At 40.4% G+C, this 27,357-nt stretch overlaps 2 protein-coding genes across 4 annotated transcripts in view; one reads left to right on the forward strand and one right to left on the reverse strand.

Moving 5' to 3' along the window:
- Positions 1-12,451, reverse strand: vamp7 (vesicle associated membrane protein 7). 2 transcript variants are annotated; one of them, XM_086222994.1, is made up of 9 exons: positions 12,437-12,451; positions 12,032-12,100; positions 10,631-10,808; positions 9,267-9,324; positions 7,487-7,624; positions 6,646-6,736; positions 5,593-5,660; positions 5,415-5,507; positions 1-368 (listed from the first exon to the last, which is right to left on the reverse strand). In XM_086222994.1, exons 2-9 carry the CDS (start codon positions 12,096-12,098, stop codon positions 300-302), a joined length of 762 nt encoding a protein of 253 aa, XP_086079120.1. In that variant the 5' UTR covers positions 12,099-12,100; positions 12,437-12,451; the 3' UTR covers positions 1-299. The 2 variants fall into 2 exon arrangements, with proteins under 2 accessions (XP_086079120.1, XP_086079121.1); XM_086222995.1 differs by lacking the exons at positions 12,032-12,100; positions 12,437-12,451 and adding an exon at positions 11,230-11,463.
- polr1d (RNA polymerase I and III subunit D) overlaps positions 11,997-27,357 on the forward strand; it is a 27,024-nt gene continuing 11,663 nt past the window's right edge. For both annotated transcript variants that reach the window (XM_086222996.1, XM_086222997.1), the window contains exons 1-3: positions 11,997-12,135; positions 12,680-12,777; positions 15,413-15,489. In XM_086222996.1, coding sequence (XP_086079122.1) covers positions 12,097-12,135; positions 12,680-12,777; positions 15,413-15,489 — 214 coding nt within the window. In that variant the 5' untranslated portion in view covers positions 11,997-12,096. The remainder of the gene's footprint in view (positions 12,136-12,679; positions 12,778-15,412; positions 15,490-27,357) is intronic.

Below are 27,357 nucleotides of genomic sequence, written 5' to 3' on the forward strand. Positions count from 1 at the left end.
TGAATGTAGCAGACAGTTTAAGACAAGATTATTGTTCCATCAGTTTTAGGCCACATAGCTTCTGTTCATTGATGTTGGTATGAGCTGAGTCTCCCTTTGCCGAAGGCAAGTCGATGTGCACGATATCGAAAGAAGGAGGCAGGAAGAGCAGCAGGTGTCTTCCAAAGATGTTGGAGCTAAAGAAGTAAAGCAAGGAAGCAAGGTGTGTTTCCTTCTCTGTCCACTGATGAGCAGGCTAGAACAGGTGCTTCTGTCCCTCTTTTTTCCTTCAGTTCCCCTTTTTTCCCCCCACTCTCTCCTCATTTATGGACACAGGATGGCCAGTTGAGGCCTCCGCAGGAAGCCGAGACGATAATGTAGAGGATCACCTGAAAAACACAACAGTAAGACGATGTTTACTGCCTGCACTACAAACTGATTAATGACATAACTGAAGAAAGAAAGTTCAGGAGAGCGCTACAGCGTTCTTATCAAATAAACTTGCATCAAAGAAGGTGAAGGTGCTCTTTGGACGAAAATGTGGAATAATGCAAAAGAACAAAAGTAGTCCAAGGCAACTCTTCAAAAGTTCAAAAGCCTTTACAGTGTGGCAGGTTCATCATGAACAAAATTACCAAAATGTTTCTGCCTCTGGCCTTCATCAGGGAATTGGGCAGGTACACAGCTAATTATAACTATGTCTTGATAATCAGCTGATGAATTACAGCTTATGCCTTTGGTAAATCTCGTCAACAGACTATAAAAGGTCAGCAAATACAGATAAAGTACAATATGAAAAAAATACTGTAAACATCTCAGAACATCACAATACATAGATTGAATATACAAAGTTTTAAATAGCAAAATCACACCATTATAGGCTAGAAAATATCTCATCACACCACAATACATAGACCAAATATTCATAGTCAAATAGCAAAATTACGCCATTATAGGCTAGAAACAAGATCCAAGGAATGCAACAGGATCATAGAAAGGACATCATGTCTGCAGCGTCATTCAAACCACAGGTGACTTTAGTTCGCAAGTTATAAATCCACCTGCTTTCTTTTTGATTCAGGGCTTTAAGTCTATCTCTCTGTCAGACAGTCTGGGGCACAAAGTCCACACTTAGAGGAACACTGATGGACATGTTTAACCCCTAGGGACCAAATTTTGGGTAATTTTACATCCTTTGCATTTGAACTATTATCTTGGTCGTTATAAGGTCAATCTCTACATGCTGCATCTTGTTTATTCTGGCCAGTCTATGCTATATGCCATCAGTTCACTTGGTACTACTTGCATATATTTTATAAAAATAAACACGCAAAAAAAATTGTATTACAAAATTTTGGGATTTTCGACATGTTTCTCATCAAAGAAGGTTTCCAGCAAACATATCTTGGCATAGTGAGTTGGGGGAGTTTCCCTGGAATTGGACAATATCAGCACCATGATAGTGGGATGCTCTATGACTTCACAATTTGCAAAAACATGTAGTGTGGGCATGGCGAGAATAAAAGCTATTTTACTGAAATAAACACATATTCTGCTTATGATGAAAAATATGATTCAATTGGCTCAGATCTTACTTAGAAGATCCAGACCCCTCAGGTCATCAGGGACAGGTCTACTCAGTGTCCCCAGGGTCAGAACCAAGCAGGGTGAAGCTGCTTCCAGCTTCTGTGGTCCACACCTGTGGAACAAACTCTCTGAAACTCTGAGGGGGGCACAAACTGTCAGCTCACTTAAATCAGGGCTGGAAACACTGCTGTTTACTGCAGCCTTCTTATAGTGTATTGATTTGGGATTGATCTGGGTGATTTGGTATTGATGGATTGATTTAATATTGATTTGTCTGCTGTCGAATTGATTTTAAACTGTTTTATTGATTTTACATGATTTTTGATTGTTTTAATTCACGTTTTCGATTTTAAACTGATTCTACCTTTCAATTCTCTCTTTACCTCTGTAAGCACAATGAATTGCCCTGTGAATGAATGGTGCAATACAAACAAATTTGCCTTTGCCTTTAAAAAAAAACATGCACAAATAATAATAAAAAACAATTACACAACTATTTACAAGAACACACAACTATATACAATATTATAGGGATTTTCAAGAATCCCTATGGTGTCCCTATAATTATTGTATCAACATATTATTACGTAGCAAATATTATGATGTAGAAAATAATTACAACTTATACAAATCTTGTATCATCTTGACTTGGATCCATTCCATTTAAAACATCTCCTCCTCCATTCTCAAAGCCTGAGCCATCATCCAGATCCCTGGGACCAAAGTCTGCAGTGGCATCTCCATAGATGAGTTGGGCCACTTCAGCTGCAGTTGATTTCAGTGGTATTTTTTTCCTGGCATTGTACACGGCTCTACCAAGAGCATCTTTTCAGTGTCCCACACTGACCTGTAGTGATCTGACCTGAACCTGAACCGGTCACATGTGTATTTACAGTAGCCTCTGTGCGTAAAGTGCGCACACCTCCTGCGCTCTTTTGTTTGCTTGGAGAAAGTTTGGAGAGGGTTTTGTGAAGCAAAACTTTCCAATCATTCAGAAAAGGTCATGCTTATACTGGACACCCTGTAGGAAAAAACGCATTATGGATGTAATTTGCCATAGAAGAAATCATGATAATTCAGGAGCCGGTGAGATATATTGTTCTTCTCTATAATGCGATTGACAAGTATGAGTGAAATACTGGAGTAAATAAATAAGGAAACTTATCATTTTCCGGTCTTTTATCAGCCTGGTTGTAAAAAGACACATTCGATGCACATGCATGTGTCTTATATCATTGTAAAGCTCCGTTTCTGTCATTTCATAGGATACGCGTGCCGTGTCTGTCTGATGACGGGTTCATGAGTTATTTAGATGAGAGTGACAGGAATGCACAAGCTTTTTACGAACTGCATTCATGATTCAATTCAGCCAAATTCAAAAATTATTTTCTCACAAATACTTTAACGCCAAAATAAGTGATAGGTACAATTGTAAAGGCACAGCTGAGCAGTTTCACGTGATATGAGTGTGATCAAGCTCTGATGAACTATTCCAGAGATATATCAACGCAAAGAATGTGTATAAAATCACACACTTGGAGTGAATGGGTCCCTCAGGGTTAAGATGTTTCACTATGGCATGCTTGTGTTCATATAATCTGTCTTGTTAAGTGCGGCCTATGTAGAAGGCACTACAGAATGTAAACAATGTGTGTGGATTTACATTTGATGAAATGACAGATTTTATGCGTAGTTTTAGTAATTGGGTGTGTAACCTCCTTCGATTTGACCACTACATCACAATGTTTACAGTGTCCGCATGCGTAAGTACCGGCAGGTGCCTTGGGTAACCAAGTAGCTCGTTGTGCAGGCAGATGGCTACACACAAGTCTGTCACAAAGAGGAAGCGCCCTTCTAAATAAAATCATGGGGGTCTCTGGAAAGACTTTGTGAAGTGTCTCATCACATTCTATGATATTCTAGTTACTTTTAATGACATTAGCAGCTGGTCTTATGCTGTGTGAAGACATAAACCCTATCTGTTTTTGCTTTCTGGGTTTTTTTTTCTCAAGAAGGGAGTCCCGATTCAGAACTTTGACTTTGGACAAAGCTTGTTTTCAAATACTATCAGAGTAACCTCATTCTCTAAGATGATTATACATATCTGCAAACTATCCTTACTGTCTTCCAGTGACAATTTCATGTTGTTATTTACACTGTTCGGATACAAATGGAACAATTTCAATTCTTCCTCTGTACCCCTCCACCACATTATCACATCATCAATGTAGTGAGCTCACCATAAGATCTTGTCTCTAAAAATATTAGAAGTGTTGAGTATATGATCCTCCTCCCATTTACCCACAAAGAGGCCCGCACATGAAGGGCCAAGGCATGCTCCTGTTGCATGTCCTTTCACCTTTTGAAACAATTTATCCTGAAATAGAAATATATAGTTATGTCACGTCCATTCGGTGAGTTTCACAAGAAAGTCAGTGGGTGGGTCATGAAGGTGGGCCGTGAATCTAGAAAATGTTTCACAGCTGCCACACCTTGGGTGTGGTCAATTGGGTGGGAGGAGGTTTCAGCATCCATAGTCACCATAAGGGAGTCTGGTCCTATACCACTACACTCTTTGATTGTGTTGAGCACATCTGTGGTGTCCTGTAGGTAGGCTGGGAGTGATGGAAGCAGAGGTTTGATGAACTAATCAACATATTTAGAGACGGGCTCCCCGAGGGTGTCATTGCCTGAGATCACAGGTCTGCCAGGTGGACCAGTTAGATTTTTGTGCACCTTGGGCAAGAAGTAAAAAGAGGCCATCCAAGTATTTAGATTTGTATAAAAATTTAAACTCCTGCTCAGAGATTAGATTGTCTTTGTCAACGTTATCAAAGCCAGTGGGGGTTTTTTTTGGATTTTTTTGTTTTAGTAAATTAAAAATACCATTTGAGGTTCACACTAGAACAGATATTTTAACTTTTCGTTCTGCAGCATAAAATGCTATAGTAATACTACACTTGTGAATTCAGAGCCTTTTACGTGTCTTAAAAACTTGGGTTGCTAACAAGTGGCCAAACAAGACAACAGAGGTTGTCATAAACATTAAATAAACTGATGATAAAAACAGAAGAAATCACATTTCACAAAAATGTATTGTGTGTATGAAGACATGCATCCACTGAGTAGTTTGTAAATGTACTGAAAATGAATGCTTCAAAAATCATTAAAGTGGTGATCATTTGTGGAGATGATCTTGCTGAACAAATTGTGTAAGCCTCACTTTTGTCTGCCACAGAGCTGATTTTAGGCAATGATCAAAATATCTAATGTAAAGATCTCATTGGCCTCTGAGTGGAGACATGAAACCATGGCATGGCTAAGGTCTGGGCTGACCACAAAAATACGTGCTGACCACAAATACATGTGCTGCAGCATCCTATGATAGTAGTTTTACATGAATGCTGGGCCTGATGGTAGTTAAAGGCATTCATCCATCCATCCATTTTCTACTGCTTATCCTGATAAGGGTCACAGGGGGCTGAAGCCTATCCCAGCTGCCTTCGCATGAGAAGCGGGGTTCACCCTGGACTGTTTGCCAGTCCATCGCAGGGCCAATACAAATAGACAGAAAACCATTCACTGTCACAGCCACACCTACGGTCAGTTTAGTCCCATCTTGCATGTCTTTGGACTGTGGGAGGGACTGTGCAGTGCTAACCACGGCACCACCATGCAGCCCTAAATGTGTAATATATATATGTCAATTAAAAAAGATAATGTAAACTCATAATATTTTCAAACCGGCATTATTTGTTACTTGCCCACCTAAGGGTATGTCCTTGCCAGAGAAGAACCTGAAGCAATATAACTGCTTGTACTGACTGCCAACTACAGTCCATACTCACCAAGCACACCAGCACGATGACTAAAGTCAGCTTGAGGTTTTTCATGCACATGGCTCGTGCCAGGTTACGACTTGTGGTCTTAAATGTGACTGACTGAATGCAAGAGAAAGAACAATAAAGCAGCAATCATTATATAAATTGACAAATGTGTAGCAGAAGTGAAGGATTATAAACTCACCGAATCTACAAGATTTTCTGTTTTGTCAATCAACAGTTCCAACTTTTCTCCTCTCTGAGCTACCAAATCTGTAGAGAACATAAGAATTGTCTGAATTTATGCGTAATGTTCAAATATTTTCAAGTTCAAATACTGAGTGATTAAGTCTGGAAACATGGAGTAACCACAGAGAGAACAGAAAATTATTTCAGGCACAAAAAAAAAAACGTATTCCCTAAATTCAGTTTTGGCCAGAAGATATAAGTTGTTCGCTAAATATGTTTTTTAAAAATATATATATTTTATGAGAAACTTACACATTTTGGCCATGAATTAATACATTTAGGAATCAATTTGTATGATGTAGCCTCAAAAGAACAAAATTGATGGAGAATTTATATCCCCTGGCCTCAAAAGTAAAAAAAAAATAAAAAAATCATCATCTGTTTTTACTCCTTTTTAGGTCTCCCAATTTGTTCTCCTTACAGCCACTCCAGTTCTCATCATAAAGAAAAGAAGTCCAGCACAGATCATTGGTTGCATATTGGATGAAAAAGGAAAAAAAGACAACAACAACAACAACAACAACAAAAAATCACACAAGTACATTTCCTGATTTAAAAGAACCTTTATGAGCACATATGTTCAAATGAATGCAACATCTGTATGTGGGATGCATGTCTGTATGCACGATTTTAGGACCACAACATTAGGGGTTCCACTGTATTATCAAGCAAGCTAGGATTCCATGCAAGTAAACAGTTGGGTGGAGAGCAACAGAGAGGAAAGCATTGACTGTTCGCTTCTGAACCTGTGTGTATCGTCTGATACGTTTTTTTTTTAGTCAACTTGAATTTATAGGTCACATAATAAATAATCTGGTTGTATACATCATCTCTCAACACCAACTCCATTCACGCATTTGAAGTTTCAAATCAGACTGTAAAATCAAACCAGCAAACAGAAGACCAAGTCTTAATCCGCATATCTGCCAGCTACACATGGAGCCCAATGGACATTACATGATCTAATTGATGGCTGCTGTAATAAGAATTACTGAATGATGATCCCCACCTATATTCCGGACCATAATTCCCTTCAGGTCATCCACTTGCATCTGTGTTTCAGAAAGACGATCCGAGGCCCGTGGGTCTGAGTTGTGTTTCTGCATGCAAATGTACAGAGAATGAGTTCTTATTGTCAATTGATATTAACATAACTGCAGTTTGTTGTGCTTTTCTGTGCTGCATGAAAAATTGAGAAGGTATATTTGGACAAATAGCATGCTTTTCATTATACTTGTACTAACTCAAGGAAGCAGCGTCACAGAAATGTAGTAGAAATAAGCACACCGACTTCTGCGGGTCTACATCAACAACTGAGACATGGTGGGTGTGTGCACCAGCTTCTCCTGAGGGCCTTTGTAACTTATGGTTACCTTCAACACAGCTCTATAGACAGGTTAACCAAGAAGTTTACTTCAATCTCTGCAGATGTGAAAGTAAGTCAAAGTTGCATAGGAGCCAATCTATATTAGACACCAGTCAGGGGTTGCTGGTTGGCAAAGCATGATTTTTTTTGTATCACTCGCTATGCAGTGAATGGTGAACACTATTGTTGCATTGGTTAAACATTTTAATGTATGGAGTTTTATGGATATTAATTATGGTCTCTTCATGTGACACGTTGACTACAATTATTGGTGAGCATGGAAATAAATATAACACTAAAAGGAATGATCAGTGCACAAAATGTATTAGTGCTATAGTGTGGATGTCAATCATACGTATACATACAGCCCCTGAGTGGCTTTAAAAGTTCATTCTTGCTGCTTTAACTTCCTTGAAAGCAACAGCAGGAACAAGGCCTCTCATAAAACTGTTCCTGAGTGTGTTCAGGCTTTTGTCATACTCACCATCTGAGCTGCTAGTGTAGAGGAGAACTCACTATTCATGGCATACGGTAGGGCTGTTTGTGCTCGTGACCCATAGGTTGTCTGGAAGCGCTTCTTGACCTCACTCAGGAAGCTAAACGCTCGTGACCTCTCAAAGTCCTTAAACACACAAGAATTTCAGATTAATTTCAAAGGCAAAGTAATGTGAAATCGTTCAAATATTCAAGATACACCAGTTGAAATTACTGAATGTAGCATCCTTATCCTCACACTGTGATTCAACCACCTCTCCCTGCTAGCCAGTGACACAATCAAATGTTATTCCACAAAAAATCTATGAGGCATGAAAGCATCTTTCGCACATGGGTCTCAGTAAATTACTGATAATCCCTTTCCTGCACAACTAGAGATCATTATTATTCATACATGCAGCTACATTCAAGATGGTTCCTGTCTCCGATTCTCTCCCTGACTGCTATGTATGAGCAGCAAATTTTTGGCATGACTGCCCAGATCCTGAAAGACCCCTCCCACGCTGTCTTCCCAGCATTTGAGAGGCTGCTATCAGGTTGCAGGCAACAGTGTCCGGCCTGCAGGACCCCGTGGAGGAGATTCACCTTTGTCCCCCAGGCTGTCCTCCTCCTAAACTCTTTGAACACTCTGCACTCTGACCCCATAGTACCACCCACAGGATTGCCACTTACCACTTGTAATAACCTCAGTGTCAGTGTGTGTGTGTTTATATATCAATAATGTAAATATACTACTCATCTATTGTGCACTACTACTTCTATTTTGCACTTTACAAGGTAACCACTGCTAACTCTGCGACGACCGTCCCACTGCACTTCCTCACCTAATGTATGTTGTGTGTTATAGTTGTGTAACCAACAGTACTGCTTTCTGCTCCCTTAATTGCTCCCCATGGAGATAAATAAAGTTTTCTGAATATGAATTTGAATGGATTGTTCTTGTTCAGGACGGCACGGTGGTGCAGTGGTCAGCACTGTGGCCTCACAGCAAGAAGGTTCTGGGTTTGAGCCCTGGCTCAAGCACGGGATCTTTCTGTGTGGAGTCTCCATGTTCTCCTTGTGCCTGCCTGGGTTCTCTCTGGGTACTCCGGCCTCCACCCACAGTCCAAAGATGTGCAAGAGCAGACTAGGTTAATGGAATAATCTAAATTGAGTGAATGGTTTTCTGTCTATATGTGTCGGCCCTGTGATGGACTGGCGACCTGTCCAGGGTGAACCCCACCTCTCGCCCGAAGGCTGCTGGGATAGGCTCCAGCCCCCCATGACCCTTAACAGGATAAGCGATAGAAAATGGATGGATGGATGTTCTTGTCTACACACGACATGGTGATGCAGTGTATAAGTATACCTTTGGTTTTTGCGCCAAAGTAAACATTTACAACAGGCCACAGGCAGATAGCAACAGAGACCAAATGAGAGGGATCGAGCTTGGATCGTATTGCAAGTGAACTAACCAGTCAAAGTCTTATTGGTAGCTCGCAGCAGCTGCAGACGTATTCAGTGCATGAAGTATCATTTGTGTCTCAATTTTACAAAGTAGCTCAAACATTCTTCTGAGCTCTTACTTATACTTCAATTTGTAGATAAATAAAAACAGCTAAAATTTAAATACAGTTTTAATGTTTATTTGCTTTTGTTTATTGAAAAAATGTGTAATGTACGTCCCAAAATTAAATCCCGCCCTATCTTGCATCATAAAGTAGCCTTGAACAAGGGCTGTGAAGGAATTCCAAAAAACAACATGCATAGTACCTGAAGCAAGTACTTACATCATCAGTGATACACAGGTATATGATTCTGTCATGACAGATGTAATGAAAGAGATAGCTGAAAGACAAGAGAAAATGTGTCAGATGAAAAACACCGTAGTTGGGTTGTAAAACCGGAAATGATTATTGGCTAAGGAAAGGAGGAAACTGGTTGACTGTTGCATCTATACACTTTTCCCTTGTTCAGGCTAAGATGTAAGTGAAGGCACATTGTGTTGTACACAATTATAGCTTGACAGCAAGTGACTGCTAAATCTTTTATTACAGCAGTGTGCTTTTCTGCACTGCAATGATCAGGTTTCTTTCTGAGTTTGCATAAAGGCAAAGACTTCTTCAGGGAACATTTAAAAAAAAAAATGAGTTAGACCTTGCCTTGTACAGGTGCTACCCTTAATTAAGGTTGTTTGTGCATAAATAAGAACCTGAATGATGACATAAAATTATGTCGTAGAAAAATGTTGTTGTGTCTTCCAAAAAACAACTTAAAAAAGAAGATGCATAATGCACAGAAACTTGACAAAACGTAACAGTCGAAGTGGAAGTAGTCATCCTAAATGATGATAACGTAATTGAAAAATGTTTAGTAATTTAAAAGAAGGAACAAAGCATAATAATGACCATTTACATGTAAGTACACCAGATTGTAGCCATAGGTTAATCTCCATCTGTAGTCACTTGGCAGTCTGATATTTCATTGTGAGACAGGGATACACATTTACATAGAAAAACATAGAAACAATTCAGAACACATAATAAAGCGGCTGATAAAAAAAAAAAAACATAACTGCATAAATAAGAGAGTGAGCCAGGGGGAATGACCATCAGAGTACAGTCAAGTGCTGGACATAATAAAGTGCATCATACTATAAAGTGCTAAGTGTTAATGTATATTGCGTGTGATCCCCTTACGAAACATTCAGTGCTGGTAGACTTGAATATTTTCCGAATGCACAAGTTGTTACTTAAAGTTTTGTTGTAACATTGTAGCTCGCAGCTGGATACACAAATTCTGAAATAATTGTAGGCATTTCACTCATTATAGCAAAATGTGAAATTAAAAACCTGAAACCTTATTTAGTGGGATTCTAATTTTACAGTGTCACACTTTTCAAACCCAGTTTGAGAGCCACTTTTCAACAAGTGTGACAATACATTCATCTATGATTGACTGTTCCTGATCCATGCACAAACTTGACAGTGACTTACAGGCAAGTGTAGGTCACAACAGAATGGGAATGCATGACTTATAAGCAGTATCACAGTGGGGATGAGAACTGTACATGCAAGCATCTATGTCAAACACAGGTACAAATAAACACACACACACACACACGCACACGCACAAAATCAAACACAAGGCCTACCTGCCATGGCTGTAGGTCAATTTGTTATTCTCTGAGGGGATTTTGGCAAGAATCTGCTCTGTCACTTCCAGGAAGTTCCCACCACACCAGGCGTGCTTGGCCAGGATGGTGGTGCCACGAGCCACCACGGCAAAGAGAATTGCCATGGCAACAGAGGAAGTTGTAACGTTGGCGCTTACTGTCAACACAAGCAAAAATGTTACATTACTGGAGGGCAATTGTTTCAGTCAGCTGCTTATGAAACGTTTGAGGAAATCCTTAAGTTCACAAGATCAATTTTTGGCCGTAACAATAATAATTCTACGTTCGAATGGAGCCCGTTTGCACGACAAACTAATGATTTCAAAGCTTTCCAAACAGGGATGCTTCTCGTAGACACAGTGAGCAGAACCCCATAGGAACGCTACATTATCGGAAATCGTTAACACCAAGTTTCACAACGGAATAACGCCCCACTGATGAACCTAAATAACACGCTAGCTGATTGCTAAATATGCTTTGAGCACTGTGAACATATTCTCGCAATATCAGATATAATTTGTCGCTACAGAGACAAAGCGAAAAGCGTTAACATGCAAAATTAACGAAACCTCAGATACCTTGATGTATCAGCAGTGTTCAGAGGAGCTCATTAAGTGCAAAGTCCAACATCTGAGACGATTTCAGCTGCTCACAAATCCTTTTCGAGTGACTTCTGCTTTGCAAATCACCCAGATCTTCAGACCGGAAACGAGTTCAATGGCTTAGTGGGTGATGTAGTTCGCATTGCAGTCCATAGGTGCAATCACCAACTATAGTGTTTCGTTTTTTAGACTACGGACTTTCACTTCCTGGTTTGTCAGTTCTCGTCAGATGTTTTCATGGATACGTCATGTTATTGCGACTGTCTTATTCTTGGGAGTGATTTTTCCTCGACGATGTCTTACAGGAAAATATTTTCGCAGTTAAATGACTAACGTAAGGAATCATGCTTCATACGGGGAAATCCTCGCATAAAACAGCTGTTCCTACTCGTTTCAAATGAGCAAAAAATAAATTTAAAAAATTAAGAGATATCTAAGGTTCACTCACCAACAGTTAACTTACATATATAACACCCTAAAAGTTTGTTTTGCCACGCCTGTGGGGTTATTTTTCTTTTGGTTGGGAGAGACTTGAATATATCAAATTATTTTACACTGTCAAAATAATATTAAAACGATAAAATTGGGAGGAAAGTCCACAAAGCCTCTTCAGATTAATATGCTTGGATCAATAGCTAATACAGCGTGTTTAAAAAGTAGTCCCCCGCGTCCCCTAAAGCAATGCGGGGATTTGTGTTTCAGTGAATAATTAAATGAATAAATATTTTTTTCTTCAAGACCAAACGAAGACCTTCACGTAAATGCTCGTTCCACTGACCTTTGCCTGCGAGACACAGTGACGGTTCTACTTCCTTGTGAGTTTGTCGGTACAGTGAGAGAAGCATGGCTGGAGGGGGCGAGAAGAAACCAATCGTAGAGATGGTAAGAATTCATCAATGACTTATATCCTTGTCTTATTGCGTACCGCTATGTTGCCATGACGGTTTCAAACTGAGTAGGGACGAGAGCAGTCCGTTAGACTTGCTAATGGTAGCGCTCTCACCGCTCGCCCCTCGCCTTGATAGCCGCAGCAGTTAGCAATTGTTACGTTGTTCGAAAACCACTACATCACGAAATGATATTTATGCAGCTGCTAATGACCACATATGTGATAAGCGAGTTTTCTGTAGATGTCATACTTTACATCTGGTAAATCACTTAATTTTCATCCGCTTATACTTACATTTCTTCAAAGCTTGAAGCTCATTGAGTTTCACCGCTGGGGGGCGGTATTTCCTCAGTCGGACGAAGCATGGGAAGGTTACTTGACAATGAGCGGTGAAATAACACGGCCCAAATGAATTGGCGTGCAAACCCGTCAACTGTCATTGTGACTGATTTTCCAACACACTCAGAGGTTGATATGGGTACTGCCTGTTTACAGTCAAATATGTGTGTTTTATGAAGTATTTCCTCCGTGTTGCAGGTCCAGGCAGACGGGGCAGACGAAGGCTGTGTGACGTTTGTGCTGCACGATGAAGACCATACTCTTGGAAATTCTCTCAGATATATGATCATGAAAAAGTCAGTGTTTTATTGTTTCCGTCTTGCTCCTGTGTCGCACATCTGATATACAAAGGCAATATCTGCTGTTGCCTTTGTGGATTGAATCAAGATTGGGAAATTTATTTCCTGCCAGTATTGTTAGAGGTAACATAGACAAAATATTATTATAAAGAGAAGGATTCATCATTGCTGTTTGTTTTTTTTTAACTTCCAGGAAAAACTACACATTAACATAAAACACAAACAAGAAAACAAGGGTAAAATGAAAACAAAAAAGGTGTGGAAAGGGTTGAGGAACCAGGCTCGCAACAAATCACCTGCGTCCATCTACACCCACCCCGACTGAGGGGGGTCTGGGCTGCTGCCTGTTCAGCCCCATTACACAGACCCCCCCCCCCCCCCAACTGACTGACACACATAAGGAACCTGCACCCCCAAGTCATCCCCTCTAAGAAAAGACAAACAAAGAAAAGGTATAAATATCTTGCCTGCATCGGTCAGCAATTTACACATTTACATTTTTAATTTTAACTCCATGACAGACAGAACAGAGAAACATATGGCAACAATAGAAACTTATCCATAAACATTAAAATTGAAATAAAAAAATATGAAATGATAGATTGATAGGTCCTTCTGAGCATTGAATGGGCACATTATAGGTAACCTGTGTAGCATAAGGATAGAACATTGGTGATAATTTGGCTTTAATCCAGAAAGTAAAGCAAAGGAATCCAGTTCTGTAATAAGAGAATCTAAAGACAGAAAATCCGGTTCTATATAAAAGGAAGCATCATCTGCATAAAAGGAAGACTTTGATTCAAAACCAATAATTTCTTATCCTTTAATACTTGTATTATTTCTTATGGCCAGCATCTCAATTGAAAGAATGAATAGATAAACTGAAAGGGGGCAACCTTGACTCACTCCTTTAGGTAGGGTGATTGTGTCAGAAATATGCCCATTAATATTGTTGTACTGCAAGTAATCTGATACAATACATGGATCCATTTTATAACGCTCTCACCAAAATTATACACATTCAGACATTGATATATAAAATTCCCATTTATCATATCAAATGCCTTCTCAAAGTCAGCTACAAATATCTGGCTTGGCAGGTTTTCTTTATCATAATAATCCATTACTTCATGTCCGCTGTTATCACCTATGAGCCATCCTTTCAAAGAAACAGTTTGATCAGGGTGAATAAATCCTGAATGACCTTTTTTAATATAAATTCTAAACATTTGGCCAAAATACGTGCATCACAACATAAAAGTGTAAGGGGTCTCCAATTTTTTTTATTTTCTCCAAATAATTTCTGTTGAGCACTGGTAAATTCTGGGTGGGGACATCGTCATATGCTCAGCCAGTGAAAGATGAGCTGAATGAGGCGCCTCTTCTTTAAAAATCCAATTATAATATTCCATTAATGTCTTCAGAATGCTATTTGTTGAAATAACATTTGTTTTGTCATCTTTCAAAATTTTTAGAGATATTCTTTCTGGGATAATTCCTGTTTTGAAGTTGTGAAAAAAAACTTTTGCCTTACTCACATATATGTATGTGTGTGTGTGTTTATATGTGTACATGTATATGTGTGTTTGTGTGTATATATGTATACATATATGTACATATGTATGTGTGTGTGTATATGTATGTGTATACATATATATGTATATATGTGTATATATATACATATATATATATATATGGTGTGTATATATATATATATATATGTATATATATATGTATATATGTGTATATATATACATATATATATATGGTGTGTATATATATATATATGTATGTGTATATATATATGTATATATATGTATGTGTATATATATATGTATATATATATATGTATGTGTATATATATATGTATATATATGTATGTGTATATATATATATGTATATATATATATATGTATATGTATATATATATGTATATATATATGTATGTGTATATATATATATATGTATATATATGTATATATATATATATGTGTGTGTATTTCCTTTAATTTTGTGCTGATAGAACCTCTGCAGTTCTTTTTCCATGTTTTCTAGTATTTGGAGATCTTGTTCATTGTGCTTTAATTACATCTGACATTGTGTCCATCTTGTCAAGTTTCTTTAGATTCTCATTTATATTTTCAGGATTCTCTCCTTATCTGGCGCCATTTTTGGCAAGGCTGAGAATGAAAAAGAATTCTCCAGACTGCTGTCTAATTCTCATTAGGGCATTTGTTCGGTGTCTTAAATCTGTTTCTCTTTGAAGCCCCGTGTGTCTTTGATGTGCCAGACGCTATCAATCAAGGGGCCACTGAAGGAGCTTAACGTCTCTTGAAATTAGCCCAATCAAATTGAAATTAGTCCTTAATTAAATTCTGCACGTAATCCATGAAAAATACTCATAATTCTCTCATATTTTAATGGTTTGCCAGACGACATCACCTGCTACTCACTTTTTGCGCATGCTTTGTCAAGGTCACTGTTGTCATCACTGTTGTTGTTTCCAGTGTTGCTCATCTCAGTCAGTTCCGGTCAAATGGGTCGAGCTGGAAAAAATCTAAATCGCAGTAGATGCCTCCACCTATTTTAAATCAAACATTTATGATGACCTAACTTTCCTTTTCCTCATCAGTGTTGATGTGGAGTTTTGTGGCTACACCGTCACCCATCCATCTGAGAGCAAGATCAACTTTCGCATACAAACGCAAGGTGAGAGACTCCTACAGTGTATACAAGATAACATCTACATATTATTTTAGTGTTTTCCTGCAGTCATTCTACACCTTCAATGAACAAACAGGAACAAGAAGAGGATAACTGATTTAGATTGTGTCCTTTTTTTGCCCTCTGTGTTGACTGCAACCTGAAGGCAATGCTGTCAGAAGTTGGAAGTATCCAACCTTTAACGTCCTCTGTGTCATGAAAATTTTTTTTATCATACATGCGGACACATCATATATTTCAGGCATTGCATTTCGCAAACAGAGTCAAAACTTTACTCATGCAATCCTGTAACATTGAAGTACTTAAAATTGACCATAAAAAAAGGTACAAGTTCCCTTATTCAGCAGTTGCATGACGTATGTATTGTATGTGTCTTACATGCATGTATACACTTCTCTTCATTTAGATTCACTTGTGAAGCTTAATGTGACACATTATATGTGTTCAGCCATAAACTCCAGCTGTACAAAAATATTGTTTAGTTTGATGACCATTATCAGAGAGGTCATTTTTCTAACTAGCTGTTTGATATTGGGTTTATAATTTGTGGTCGTGTTGAAGTGGAGGGTATTCCAGAAAGCAGGATTAACAAATTCTGGGGTTAACCCAGAATTTTGAGTTGACAAACATCAAGATAGGAAACTCAGAGTTTTTGGTTACAGAATAGCTTTACTGTCAACTTTTGACTTCTGTGTAGCCCCTTTCACACTGCACCAAAAACGCTGGTCAACATGGGTTTTTGGGCACTCTGAAAGGGTCGACTTGGCATTTCGACCCGCGTCGACTTGGGTGTTTAGCGGCTTGGCTCGGCTCGCCTGCAGTGTGAAAAAGGCAACCCGTGTCTTGTCAGGTTTCCCAGGACCTTCCTGTCGCATCCTGATTTTGTCACTGTGCCGGCTGTCAGACTTTGCCTGTAGCTTCTCCGGCTCCCTTCCAGACTCGCCACAAACTCCATCCTCCATCGCTGCATTAGCGCTCAGACATTTTCCAATCTGCGCCTCGTTTGTATGCTTTGCGAAAGGGACAACATTGCAATGCACGCAACAACAACGCTAACGCTCAACTTGGCGACATCCACTAAATTCCTAAATTCCACCACATCTCATATTATTGTCTTACGGTTGGATATAACATAAACAACGCTGATGCTAATCTTCAAGAGAGCTGATTGGTCAGGAAACAGTGCTTTTAACCTGGCGATCTAAATCTAGAATATAACCTGTTCCAGACTAGGTTAGCCGTTCGGCATAAGTTACCATGAAGATGCACAAGAATAGAACCACAGTCATAGAACAGAAAACCCAGAGTTACTCCGGGAGTTACCTCGCTAAATTACACTTCTGCTTCGTAGTAACTTACAGGCCCCAGGATGATGAAACAGTAGTGTAAGGTTATGAAGATATAACGTTCCGCTACTCTGTTAATGTTTTTTTAGTCTCTATGGCCTGACACAAAACTTCAGCAAAGTCTCTAACGCTGGACTGTGCTTGTATTTATACTGAGAGCAATTCTTTCACCACAGTTCACAGCTAAAAACAGACAAGACACTGACAGAATGCGACTTACAGCCTGTGGTTCAGTGTCCTCCTCACGACCATGTAAAGACAGGATTAGCTTTTTCACAAACCCAGTGTCGAACTGAGGTTTGTTTATTAAACTGCTGTCCGTGAATCAATCAAATCAAAAGCCTTTATTGTCATAGTGTAGCATACAATGAAATTGGAGAGCAACTCGCTTTGGTGCAATTTAACAGGAGACAAGTACAACAGTTATAAAAATAGAAATATTAAGAAAAAAAATGAACATAATGTAGAAAAAATATATATAATTGCAGCAAAATTAAAAGTCAAATGTAAAAACAGTGGTGTGATATTGAAATTGCACAAAGGGATAAGACAGTTATTGCACTTGGATAAAGCAGTTATGTCACTTGAATGTGAACAACAATTCAATGATCACTCTAAAAAAACAGAGAGGCAGGATATTGGTATTGTGGTAGCTCTAGAAAAGAAGCTATCACTGAGTATGTTTGTACTGGCTTTGTGTGACCTGTAGCACCGACCTGAGGGTAGCAGGTCATACAGGTGATTGCTGGAATGAATGAAGTCCTTGATTATGTTGACGGGTCTGCTGAGGTAGCAAGAGCTGGCAATGTCTTCCAGGCTGGGCAGAGGGCAACCAGTGATTTTCTGGGCTTTACTAATGACCCTCTGCAGCACTCTCCTGTCTGCTGCTCAACACCCTGCGTACCATGCTGTGATGCAGTATGCCAGGATGCTCTCAAAGGTGGCCCTGTAGAAAGTCACCACCAGCTTCTCCTCCAGGTTGTTTCTCTTTAGTACTCTCAGGAAGTGGAGACGCTTCTGGGCCTTCTTTACCACTGCCTTGGTTTTAACAGTCCAGGAGAGATCGTCAGATATCTGCACGCCCAGAAACCTGATGGAGTGGACCGTTTCCACACAGTGTCTGTGGATGTAAAATGGGGCTGGGTCCACTCTGCCCTTCCTGAAGTCCAGAATAAAGTCCTTGGTTTTTGTGGTGTTCAGTTGGAGGTTGTTTACTGAACACCACGCTGTCAGTCTGTTGACCTCATCTCTGTAGTCAGACTCATCCCCCTCTGAGATGAGCCCAACTGTGGTGGTGTCATTCGCAAACTTGATGATAGTGTTTGAAACGGAACATATGACGGGGAGCAATCGTATGTGTAGAGAGTGAACAGGAGGGGACTCAATACACATCCTTGTGGAGAGCCAGTGCTGAGTGTGATCTTCCTGGAGAGGTGATACAAAGTCCTTAATCCAGAGGCAGATGGGGGTGTGTGAAAGCTTCTCGACCAGGATTTCCTAGATAATGTGGTTGAATGCTGAGCTGAAGTCCAGGAAGGGCATCCTCACGTAGCTCCCCAGGTGCTCCAAGTGACTCAGTGTGGTGTGGAGCGCTATGGTGATCGTGTCCTCAGTGGATTGGTTTTCCCTGTAGGCAAACTGATGGGGGTCCAGGGTGGGAGGCAGACAGGCCCTGATCTGTTGAGAGACCAGTCTCTCAAAGCACTTCATGACTACTACAGCTTGCTCCCCCGAATACAAAAAATCTTCCCATTGCTGTCTTAATTTGTCTTCTTTGGTAAGTCCATGCAAAGATAAGAAGTGTTTGTGTAACCAACAAGTAGATAAGTCAGAGTCCTGACAGCAATGTACCATCAAGTCCAGTTTATTCACACTGAACCGGAGTGCACTTTCTCAAAACAAAAACCCTTCAGTGTCTGAGAAGGATCCAAAAAAAAAAAAAATTAAATGGCTCCATAAGTTCCACCTCCTTTCACTGTAATATCCTCGTATTTTCAGTCTTTCAAGAATCAAACAAACAAAAGAAAATGTCCCATAAAAAAAATATGGGTTGTTTCAGAATCTTTTGGAACAAAAACAACAACAACAAAAATCACTGCTGGCCAGCAAAACAAAACACAAAAGAAATGGTTCAGGAAAAACTGTTCACATGCGTGTGCGTGACAGAAATTTATTGAATATTGACAAGTTTGGATGCTTTTTGATCTCTAGCCTTCCGTCTCACACATCTTTCACAGTTTTTACATTTCATCTCAATATATTTTGCCATCTTTGGCCAATAAAACCTCGCCCTGGCCAAGTCGACAGTTCTTTCAATGCCCATGTGATCCACCTCATCATGGACACCTTTAAAAGCTATTTCTCTGTGACTATTAGGAACAACAAGCTGGTGATACACTTCTCCTCTTTGATTGAGGACTTTGCGGTGTAGCACTCCATCAACCAAAAGTAACTTTGATCTCTCTCGCAGGAGTAAAGTGACTTCAGGCTCTTCAGACCTCTTATCTAACATTTCAATGTCCAAGTCAGTTTCTAATATGGTAATAACCCTCGCCAGGGCCACATCCTCCCTCTGCAATTGATGCCAGTCCCTCATGGACATCTCAGGCAGAGAAGGGTGACCTAGCACTGGATCTACTAACTCATCAGGAACAGCACTTTCATTGCACAAGAGCGTTTCCACAGCAGGAATCTCCCCATCAACCTCCTGTTGTTCATCATGTGAGACCATATGAACACAAACACCATGGCGCATACAAAGAGTGGCGAATGTCTCCTCATTCAAAACCTTGAACTCCTCAGGTGAAGAACTGACTCGATCTAGCATGCTTGAAATTCTCTGGTCCATCTCTTGAGATTCCTCATCATATGGAGATGAATCATGAGGTCTCCTGGAAAGTCCATCAGCATCAACATTTTGTTGACCCGCCTTGTAGCGAATGTCAAAGTTGTACATAGAAAGAGCAGCAAGCCACCTGTGGCTTGTGGCATCCAACTTCGCACTTGTCAACACATATGTTAAAGGATTATTATCAGTCAACACTTTGAAACTAGCCCCGTATAGTCATGAAATTTCTCACTAACCGCCCATTTAAGAGCGAGAAATTCTAGCTTATGCACAGGGTAGTTTTTCCTCACTTTTAGAGAGACCACGACTGGCAAAAGCAACAACTCTGGTCTCACCATCTTGGACCTGATACAGTGCCACACCTAAACTAGTCATGCTAGCATCAGTATGGAGCAAGTATGGTAGTCGCCAGTCAGAGAAAGCAAGAACAGGTGCTGATGTCAATTTCTCAATAATGAGATCAAAAGCAGTTTGGCTGACAGGAGTCCATTTTTCCCATATCGGATGTGACTTTTCGTGACCAGGAATAAGGACCTTTGCGTCTAGGAGCAAGATCTCCTTTCAACAGATCATTTAAAGGTCTGACAATCTTCGCATAGTCCTTCACAAAGCGTCTGTAATATCCAGTAAAACCCAAAAATGACCTCAGCTGCTTGGCTGTTTGGGGACGGCGCCACTCTTTTACAGCAGCAACTTTGTAAGGATCGGGCTGGATTCCTTGAGCAGATATTACATGCCCAGGATATTTGACGGAAGTTTGAAAGAATTTACATTTGGAAGGGGACAGTTTGAGACCAAAGTCAGCGATGCGTTTGAGGACTTTCATCAGTCTTTCCTCATGCTCCTCAAGAGAACTGGAGAATATTATGAGGTCATCTAGGAAAGCAACAACCTCTTGAAGGTTAATACCTACCATCACTTTCTCCATGGTTCGCTGAAAGGTTGGTGGAGAATTCGTCAGGCCTTGTGGCATTCTGCGGAACTGCCATGTCCCAAAGGGTGTTGTAAATGCTGTCTTTGGTTTATCAGTTGGCTCCACCTCCAACTGATAATAACTGCTCTTAAGGTCAAGGACAGTAAACCATTTTGAACCTGACAGCAGGTTGAATGTTTCCTCTATCCGAGGTAATGGGTAGGCATCTTTTTTAGTTAGGTTGTCTGCGGTAATCCACCACCATTCGCAAATCTCCATTCTTCTTTCGGACAAGAACGACCGGCGATGCATAAGGGCTTTGTGATTCCTCTATCACGCCTGCAGCCAAGAGATCCTGGAGATGCCTTTTCAAGTCATTGAAGTCTGCAGGTGACACACGTCTTGTTCGCTCTTTGAACGGTACATGATCCTCCAGTTCCATACGATGAGTGACACCTGCCACACTACCAACGTCGAGATCATGTCTAGAAAATGCACTAGACACTTCTTGATTTATCCTTTCCTCTATGTGCTCCTTTAGCTGTAGCGATATAGGGCTGTCACTGAAGTCAAGACGAAGGGCCTCCATCTCTGAACTGACCATTTCATCATGGGACACCAGCAGGGTGTATGCTGATGGCTGAGAACCGTCTGCCCAAATGTTGTGGTCGGACAGTAAAACAGGGAGAGCCCAGTCAATTGGAGCCCACTCTGCAATAACTGTCTTGGGATACAAAGTGAAATCCTTTTGAGACATATTTTTGACTACAATCTTGAACTTGTTATGGGATTCAGATTTCACGTCCACTATCTGGTCTTACACAATCAGCCCCCCTGGTGTTGGAACTTCCTCTGTACCACTCACAAGAGCTTGGAACATTTTATAATTTTTAGTGTGGCATATGCCCTTTAAAATGCGAAGTTCACCATGCTTCAAATGTACAGGGACCTTGCTACTGAGTGTCACACGCAGAACTTAAGCATCTTTCGATTGAGAATCAGTCTTTCTACAACAATCCATATAAGCCATTGTCCAGTTGGCCTGGATAGGAAGGGCCTCCAAGAACTTTGTGCCACCTCGCTTTTGGCAGTCTATAACCAGAGAGCGTAAAGTGTTTGTACCAACAAGTAGAGGGTACTTATGGCTATATGACTGATCTGGGCTCACCAAGGCCAGAACGTGCAAGCATTTGTCTGTACCACACTCATCTTGAGGGAATTGAATGTCCACTTCTACATACCCTATGTAAGGAACTTTTTGTCCAGCTGCACCTTCTATATCGAGCGCTGTTTTTGTAGAGAATAACTGTCTGTGAGATAGATGCTGTGAATAAAATGACTGTGATATGATTGTCACTTGTGACCCAGAGTCAATAATGCAATTACATTTAACTCCATCCAGCCATGCCTCACTGTCACAGATCTTCCCCACAAGTCCCTCTGGAATATCAAAAGTTTCTGTTTTATTTGAGGGCTTCTGCATAGACTGACTCAAGAGGGGGGAACTGGTTCGACGATGAGCTCCTGCTCGTCCCACAGCAGGAGCTCTTATCTGTTTAAAGACAGATCATGCTGGAGGTTTGTCTGTTGACGGTTTGATGGACATTGGTTCATCCTAGCTTGGTGTCTCTCACAAAGTTTCTTTTGTACCAGTGTAGCATTAGTTGGGTTAGAGCACTGCGGCAACATATGGGAATCCTCTCCACAGTTGTAACAAAAATTTCCCACTTTTTTAACATTCTCATTGGGAACAAATGAGGTTGATGGAGCCGTGTTGCTGCTTTTAGGCCGTTGAGGAAACTTTCACATAGGTCTTTCATTTTTTTGGAGGCAGATCATCTTGCACACATGCCCTTTTCTGAAGTTCAGCCTCCAGCTGCTTGATCCTCTCCTCAAGCTGCTTCCTACTTTTTGCATCCAAAACATTGTGGTTGTGACAGTGGAGATGTTCCGACTCATCAATGGCTAAATGTGCCTTATTATGAACTTTGGCTGGCACACCCCCATATGTCGCATTCTTCTTATTTCCTTTAACTGACTTTCCTTTTCGTATGTCCTTATTTTGAACAACAACTCTGAGAAGGTAAGAGCTTGTGGGGAAGTCATTGAAAGGCTCTTTTAGCTGCAGGGTGGTTATTAAAGAGTCGTCCCAACCCCTGCAAAACTGTTTAAATAGCTGTGAGTCAGCATCCTGTTTAGCCACACCATTGCTCTCAACAACCTCCTGCAAAATAGTTTGAAGTCGACGAAGGTTGTCAGATGCTCTTTCTCCACTGTTCTGATGAGTTTCCAGAAACTGAATATACAGCTCCTCTCGTCCAGTAACATTACCATATGCCTTGTCTAATTCTTGTAGGTAGGCACTTGGTGGAGCTTTTGCTCCAATAGAGAGAGCCACATTTAAAGCAGGATTTTGTAAACTATCGAGTAACATGCGACGCTGCTGTGCATCAGACAAACTCGGGTCCTCTAATACTTGCTTAGCTGTAAGACGCCATATGCCATAATCTGTCTCTGTGGGAGGTTTGGGAGAGTTTCCAGAGAACGGACGCAACTCTCTCGTAGGAGGAAGAGCTAATGCTGAATCATGTTTCACAATATGTTCCACAATGACTCTCTGGACATCTGTAGGCAGCGGATTAACAAACACAGTACCTTCAGGAACCTGCGTATTACTTGATGGATGGCCAACATCAACGAACGGGGCTGATCTCAGGTTTGATTAAGCCTTTGGTTTGGTAACAGGTGCTGGGGTGGATGTTCCAGGAGTCTGCTCACCACCATCATTTCCACAAATATGATTCATTGCTACATTACGTAGAGTAAGAGGACTGATGTTGTATGTAAGAGCCAGCTCATTCACTCGATCACTAAAAGTGGCTGTCATGTCACAAATGACACGAGCAAGAGGCACCATCTCCTTCTTGAGAGGCTCACTCGGCTGCTTGGGTGGACAATATTCGTCTATCTGGATAACCTCCCAATATAAATCATCAACTGTGTGTTCAGCGTCAAGCAACATAGGAGTTATAGACTCACCGAACTGGCATAGGATGGTGTTTGGAAGGCTGTCAATGTATCGAACATCGACATCATCTAGAGTTGCAAAAGCCTTTCTCACCTCATCCAACTTAACATTTGGTGGAACCCCTTGAAGAATCAAGGTGTACTCTGGATCAAAACCATACATTTCACAAAACTCCATTTTTTTTTCCAAGTTAGATCTTTCAATCCTCAAATACTTGTCCGATAAAAGGAGTAAAAAAATGGAACTGATGCACTCCGAGTCCCTGTTCGGGCGCCAATTTCTTCTTATCTACTACTGTGGATGTAACCAACAAGTAGATAAGTCAGAGTCTTGACAGCAATGTACCATCAAGTCCAGTTTATTCACACTGAACCGGAGTGCACTTTCTCAAAACAAAAACCCTTCAGTGTCTGAGAAGGATCAAAAAAAAAATTAAATGGCTCCATAAGTTCCATCTCCTTTCACTGTAATATCCTCGTATTTTCAGTCTTTCAAGAATCAAACAAACAAAAGAAAATGTCCCATAAAAAAAATATGGGGTTGTTCCAGAATCTTTTGGAACAAAAACAACAACAACAAAAATCACTGCTGGCCAGCAAAACAATACACAAAAGAAATGGTTCAGGAAAAACTGTTTACGTGTGTGTGCGTGACAGAAATGTAAATGTGCTCGCACTCTCTTGTCCTCTGGACCGATGAAGGGGGCACCAGGGCAGCGGAGGAATCTCCTCCTCCAAGCAGCGTGGTCCTCACAGGCTTATGAAAGAAGAAAACAAATTGTTCATGGGCAAGTGTTGTGCAAACGCTTGTGGCGGCCTCCGCATGGCGCTGTGCCCGCGATATTTCAACATGCCGCAAATCACATCAACTTGGATGCAATAATACCCAAACCTAATCAAATACACTGCAACAATAAAATCCATCGTTTCGAAGAAAACTATGCACATAACAAATACAAGAACGCGACACCAAAAGAAAACGCCGCGAACATGGCGCCCACTATTAACCTGTTATGATTATTACCTCACACCTTGCTATTAATATTCGTACAAAAATACCCTAAAACATTCGCACACATTTTAAATAAAACGACCTTACACACTGCTCACCTTATGAAAGAAGAAAACAAATTGTTCATGGGCAAGTGCTGTGCAAACGCTTGTGGCGGCCTCCGCATGGCGCTGTGCCCGTGATATTTCAACATGCCGCAAATCACCATGGTGTCGCAAAAAAACCCACCATAAGGCCGTTTAAAGGACATTATGCACAAAATTGAACCAAACAATCACAAAAATACTCAAAAGAAATAATCTACAGTACAACAACATGAAATACAAAGACAAAATAAAATACTCAGAATAAACAGAATATAACAAAACATTTAGAATAAATAAAATACAGTACCACAATAAAAATGTGTTACAATGAAATACCCAAACAACATTAAATGAAGTGAAACAATAAAATAATTTGAATACAAAAAAAATACATCAAAATAAAATACTTGGACAACATAAAAGAAACAGCTGGGTTACATCTGCACCCGAAAAAACACTTTCTGGTATCCATTTTGACTACAATACCATAGCTCTGTAGTCTGCACCATATACTTCTGTGGCAGAGCGGGGTGAGCGGCAACACCACTGGGCACTGAGACCAGAGCCAGGTGAGTTGCCATATATGGAGCTTCCACTGAAGTTGTGATGTAACAAATGAGACTTTTGAAAAACTCCAAATTCGAGAATTTTCAGCAGTGTGGAGCTGCCTGAAACTTTCCTCGGGATTACTTTAACACACACCTACCTCATGATATGACACTTCCATGTCCTCTAGAACAAGTATCCAACATTTTAAACATATTTATAAGTCTGAAAAGCTGGAAAAGCATAATAGGTCCTCTTTAAGTTCACTGCCTTTCGTGAATGTTATTAATTACGATTAACATTTAGTGGAGTTAGGACCTCTCTGACAGCATTGGCAAAAAAACATAATTGAAGAAATTTAAATGTCTGGCTAATGAACCGGTCAGGTCCAGGTTGAGGGAGCAAACATTTCCTTGCGTTGCAGAGTAAACATGTGCTAATTGGAATCTGGTGCATTCACTTTTGCCACTGAACAAGTAAGGCCGGTGGTCTACTTTCAGCTACACACACAGGCCCACACAAACTGCATATCTCCCTGTGTTCAAAGAGAGCTACAATCATTCAACTTGTTTCAAATCCTAAAATCCTGCGAGCAGCAGCACCTCATCACAATGGCGTATCCTGCAACATTCAGAGAACAACTTGTTTTTGTGGACAATCCACCTGCTTCCTGCTGAGAAATTTTATTGACAATTTTCTTAACATTATGTATTGAGTTTTCTCTTACATAAGTTGAAAGTTCAGATTCACTGTCAGTATTTTAACACAATGTCTAAAAATTTTTTTTTATTGTGTCAGTCTGCCTAAAGTTGGACTTTTATCCTGCATGTAAACAAATTAGTCTTACTGAAATCCTACCTTTCAAGCTCAGACTGACACACCTAGATCACGCAGTTCGGGATCATTCTACTCTGGCTTACATATGCTTCAGTCGGCCCCATACTAGCCTTGTGTTCTGCATATTTCTGGAGGTCCTGCTCCGGTACTATCAAAACAGGTATAACCACTGCAGATATTAGGGCAAAAACAACACATTTCTGAGCTGACGAGGAGGCAAACTTTATGCTGTTGCTCAGCTTAATAATTTTCCAGATTTACTTTTCTTTACTTAATTCACTGTGTGACACCAAGAAATCCCTACAGTTAAACAATTGACACTGATATTGACGTGCCTTGCCTATGTCATCAAAACGGTAAGGCATTCAATCTCTTTCATTTTATTTTATTTTATAATCCTCTACTGCTAAATCACTCTAAAAGCATGGCAACTATCTGTATGAATCGTTGCCACTTTTCCTGCTACGAGCGTGCACATGTGTGAGAGCATAAAGCTTTGCCGCCTGTGTGGAGGTACGTCTGACAGCTTGGACAGGGGCCATAATGTGCTGGAGCAGGTGGCCTTTGACACCAGGAGGCAGCTGTACAGGCCCCTCCAGCTTTAACATGTTCAAATCTTCACTCAATGAGTTAAGGACTGAGGAGTCATTTCACTCCTGCCTACTCTGAGTGATTGGCATTTAGCTGTCATTCCCTGCAGGTCTGTTGTCTCATTTCCTTGGGAGACAGCCAAAACAACACGTGAGGCATAGCCATTAGTATTGAGCACAGCTGCATGTTGATCAGACAAACTCTACAGGCATCACACATCTCTGGACCAATATACAAAACTTAGTCAGAATTTAGTCCCAGTGTTGAGCTCGAAAATTTCTTAACATCATTTCTGTGTTGCTCTGATGTTTTAAAAGCAGCCATACAAAAGCAATTCAACACTGGCCTCATTGCAGACATGAGCGAAGCACAAACTGGAGAGCAACATTCTCTATGTATTCTACTGTGAAGGCATTTTTTTCATATTAAAATCTGGCAAGATCCAACAATACATGACATCAGATGCAGACTGAAAGACCTGTACGGCCTACATTGCTCTGTGATCAGGAAGATTAAAAAAAACAAAAAAAACATCCGGAGTACATGAATACTGGCATGTAACCTCATAAAACAGATCCCTGCCCACCAGATTCATTTGACTGTTTTCAGAGATCAGAAACAAATGGCTGACCTCGAAGGGTCAGAAC

Source organism: Aulostomus chinensis, chromosome 13, assembly GCF_037954235.1.
Source record: "Aulostomus chinensis isolate RoL2024-O1b breed Wild chromosome 13, RoL_Achi_v1.0, whole genome shotgun sequence".
Classification (NCBI taxonomy): Eukaryota; Metazoa; Chordata; class Actinopteri; order Syngnathiformes; family Aulostomidae; genus Aulostomus; species Aulostomus chinensis.

Bases quoted from the DNA above. Each gene is read 5' to 3' on its own strand.
- vamp7 (XM_086222994.1), bottom strand. From the start codon at position 12,098: ATGCTTCTCTCACTGTACCGACAAACTCACAAGGAAGTAGAACCGTCA. The intron at 7,625-9,266 runs GTAAGTACTTGC...TGTGTGTTTAAG, and splicing joins ACCTGTGTATCACTGATGAT to GACTTTGAGAGGTCACGAGC. The intron at 5,508-5,592 runs GTGAGTTTATAA...TCTTGCATTCAG, and splicing joins CAGAAAATCTTGTAGATTCG to TCAGTCACATTTAAGACCAC.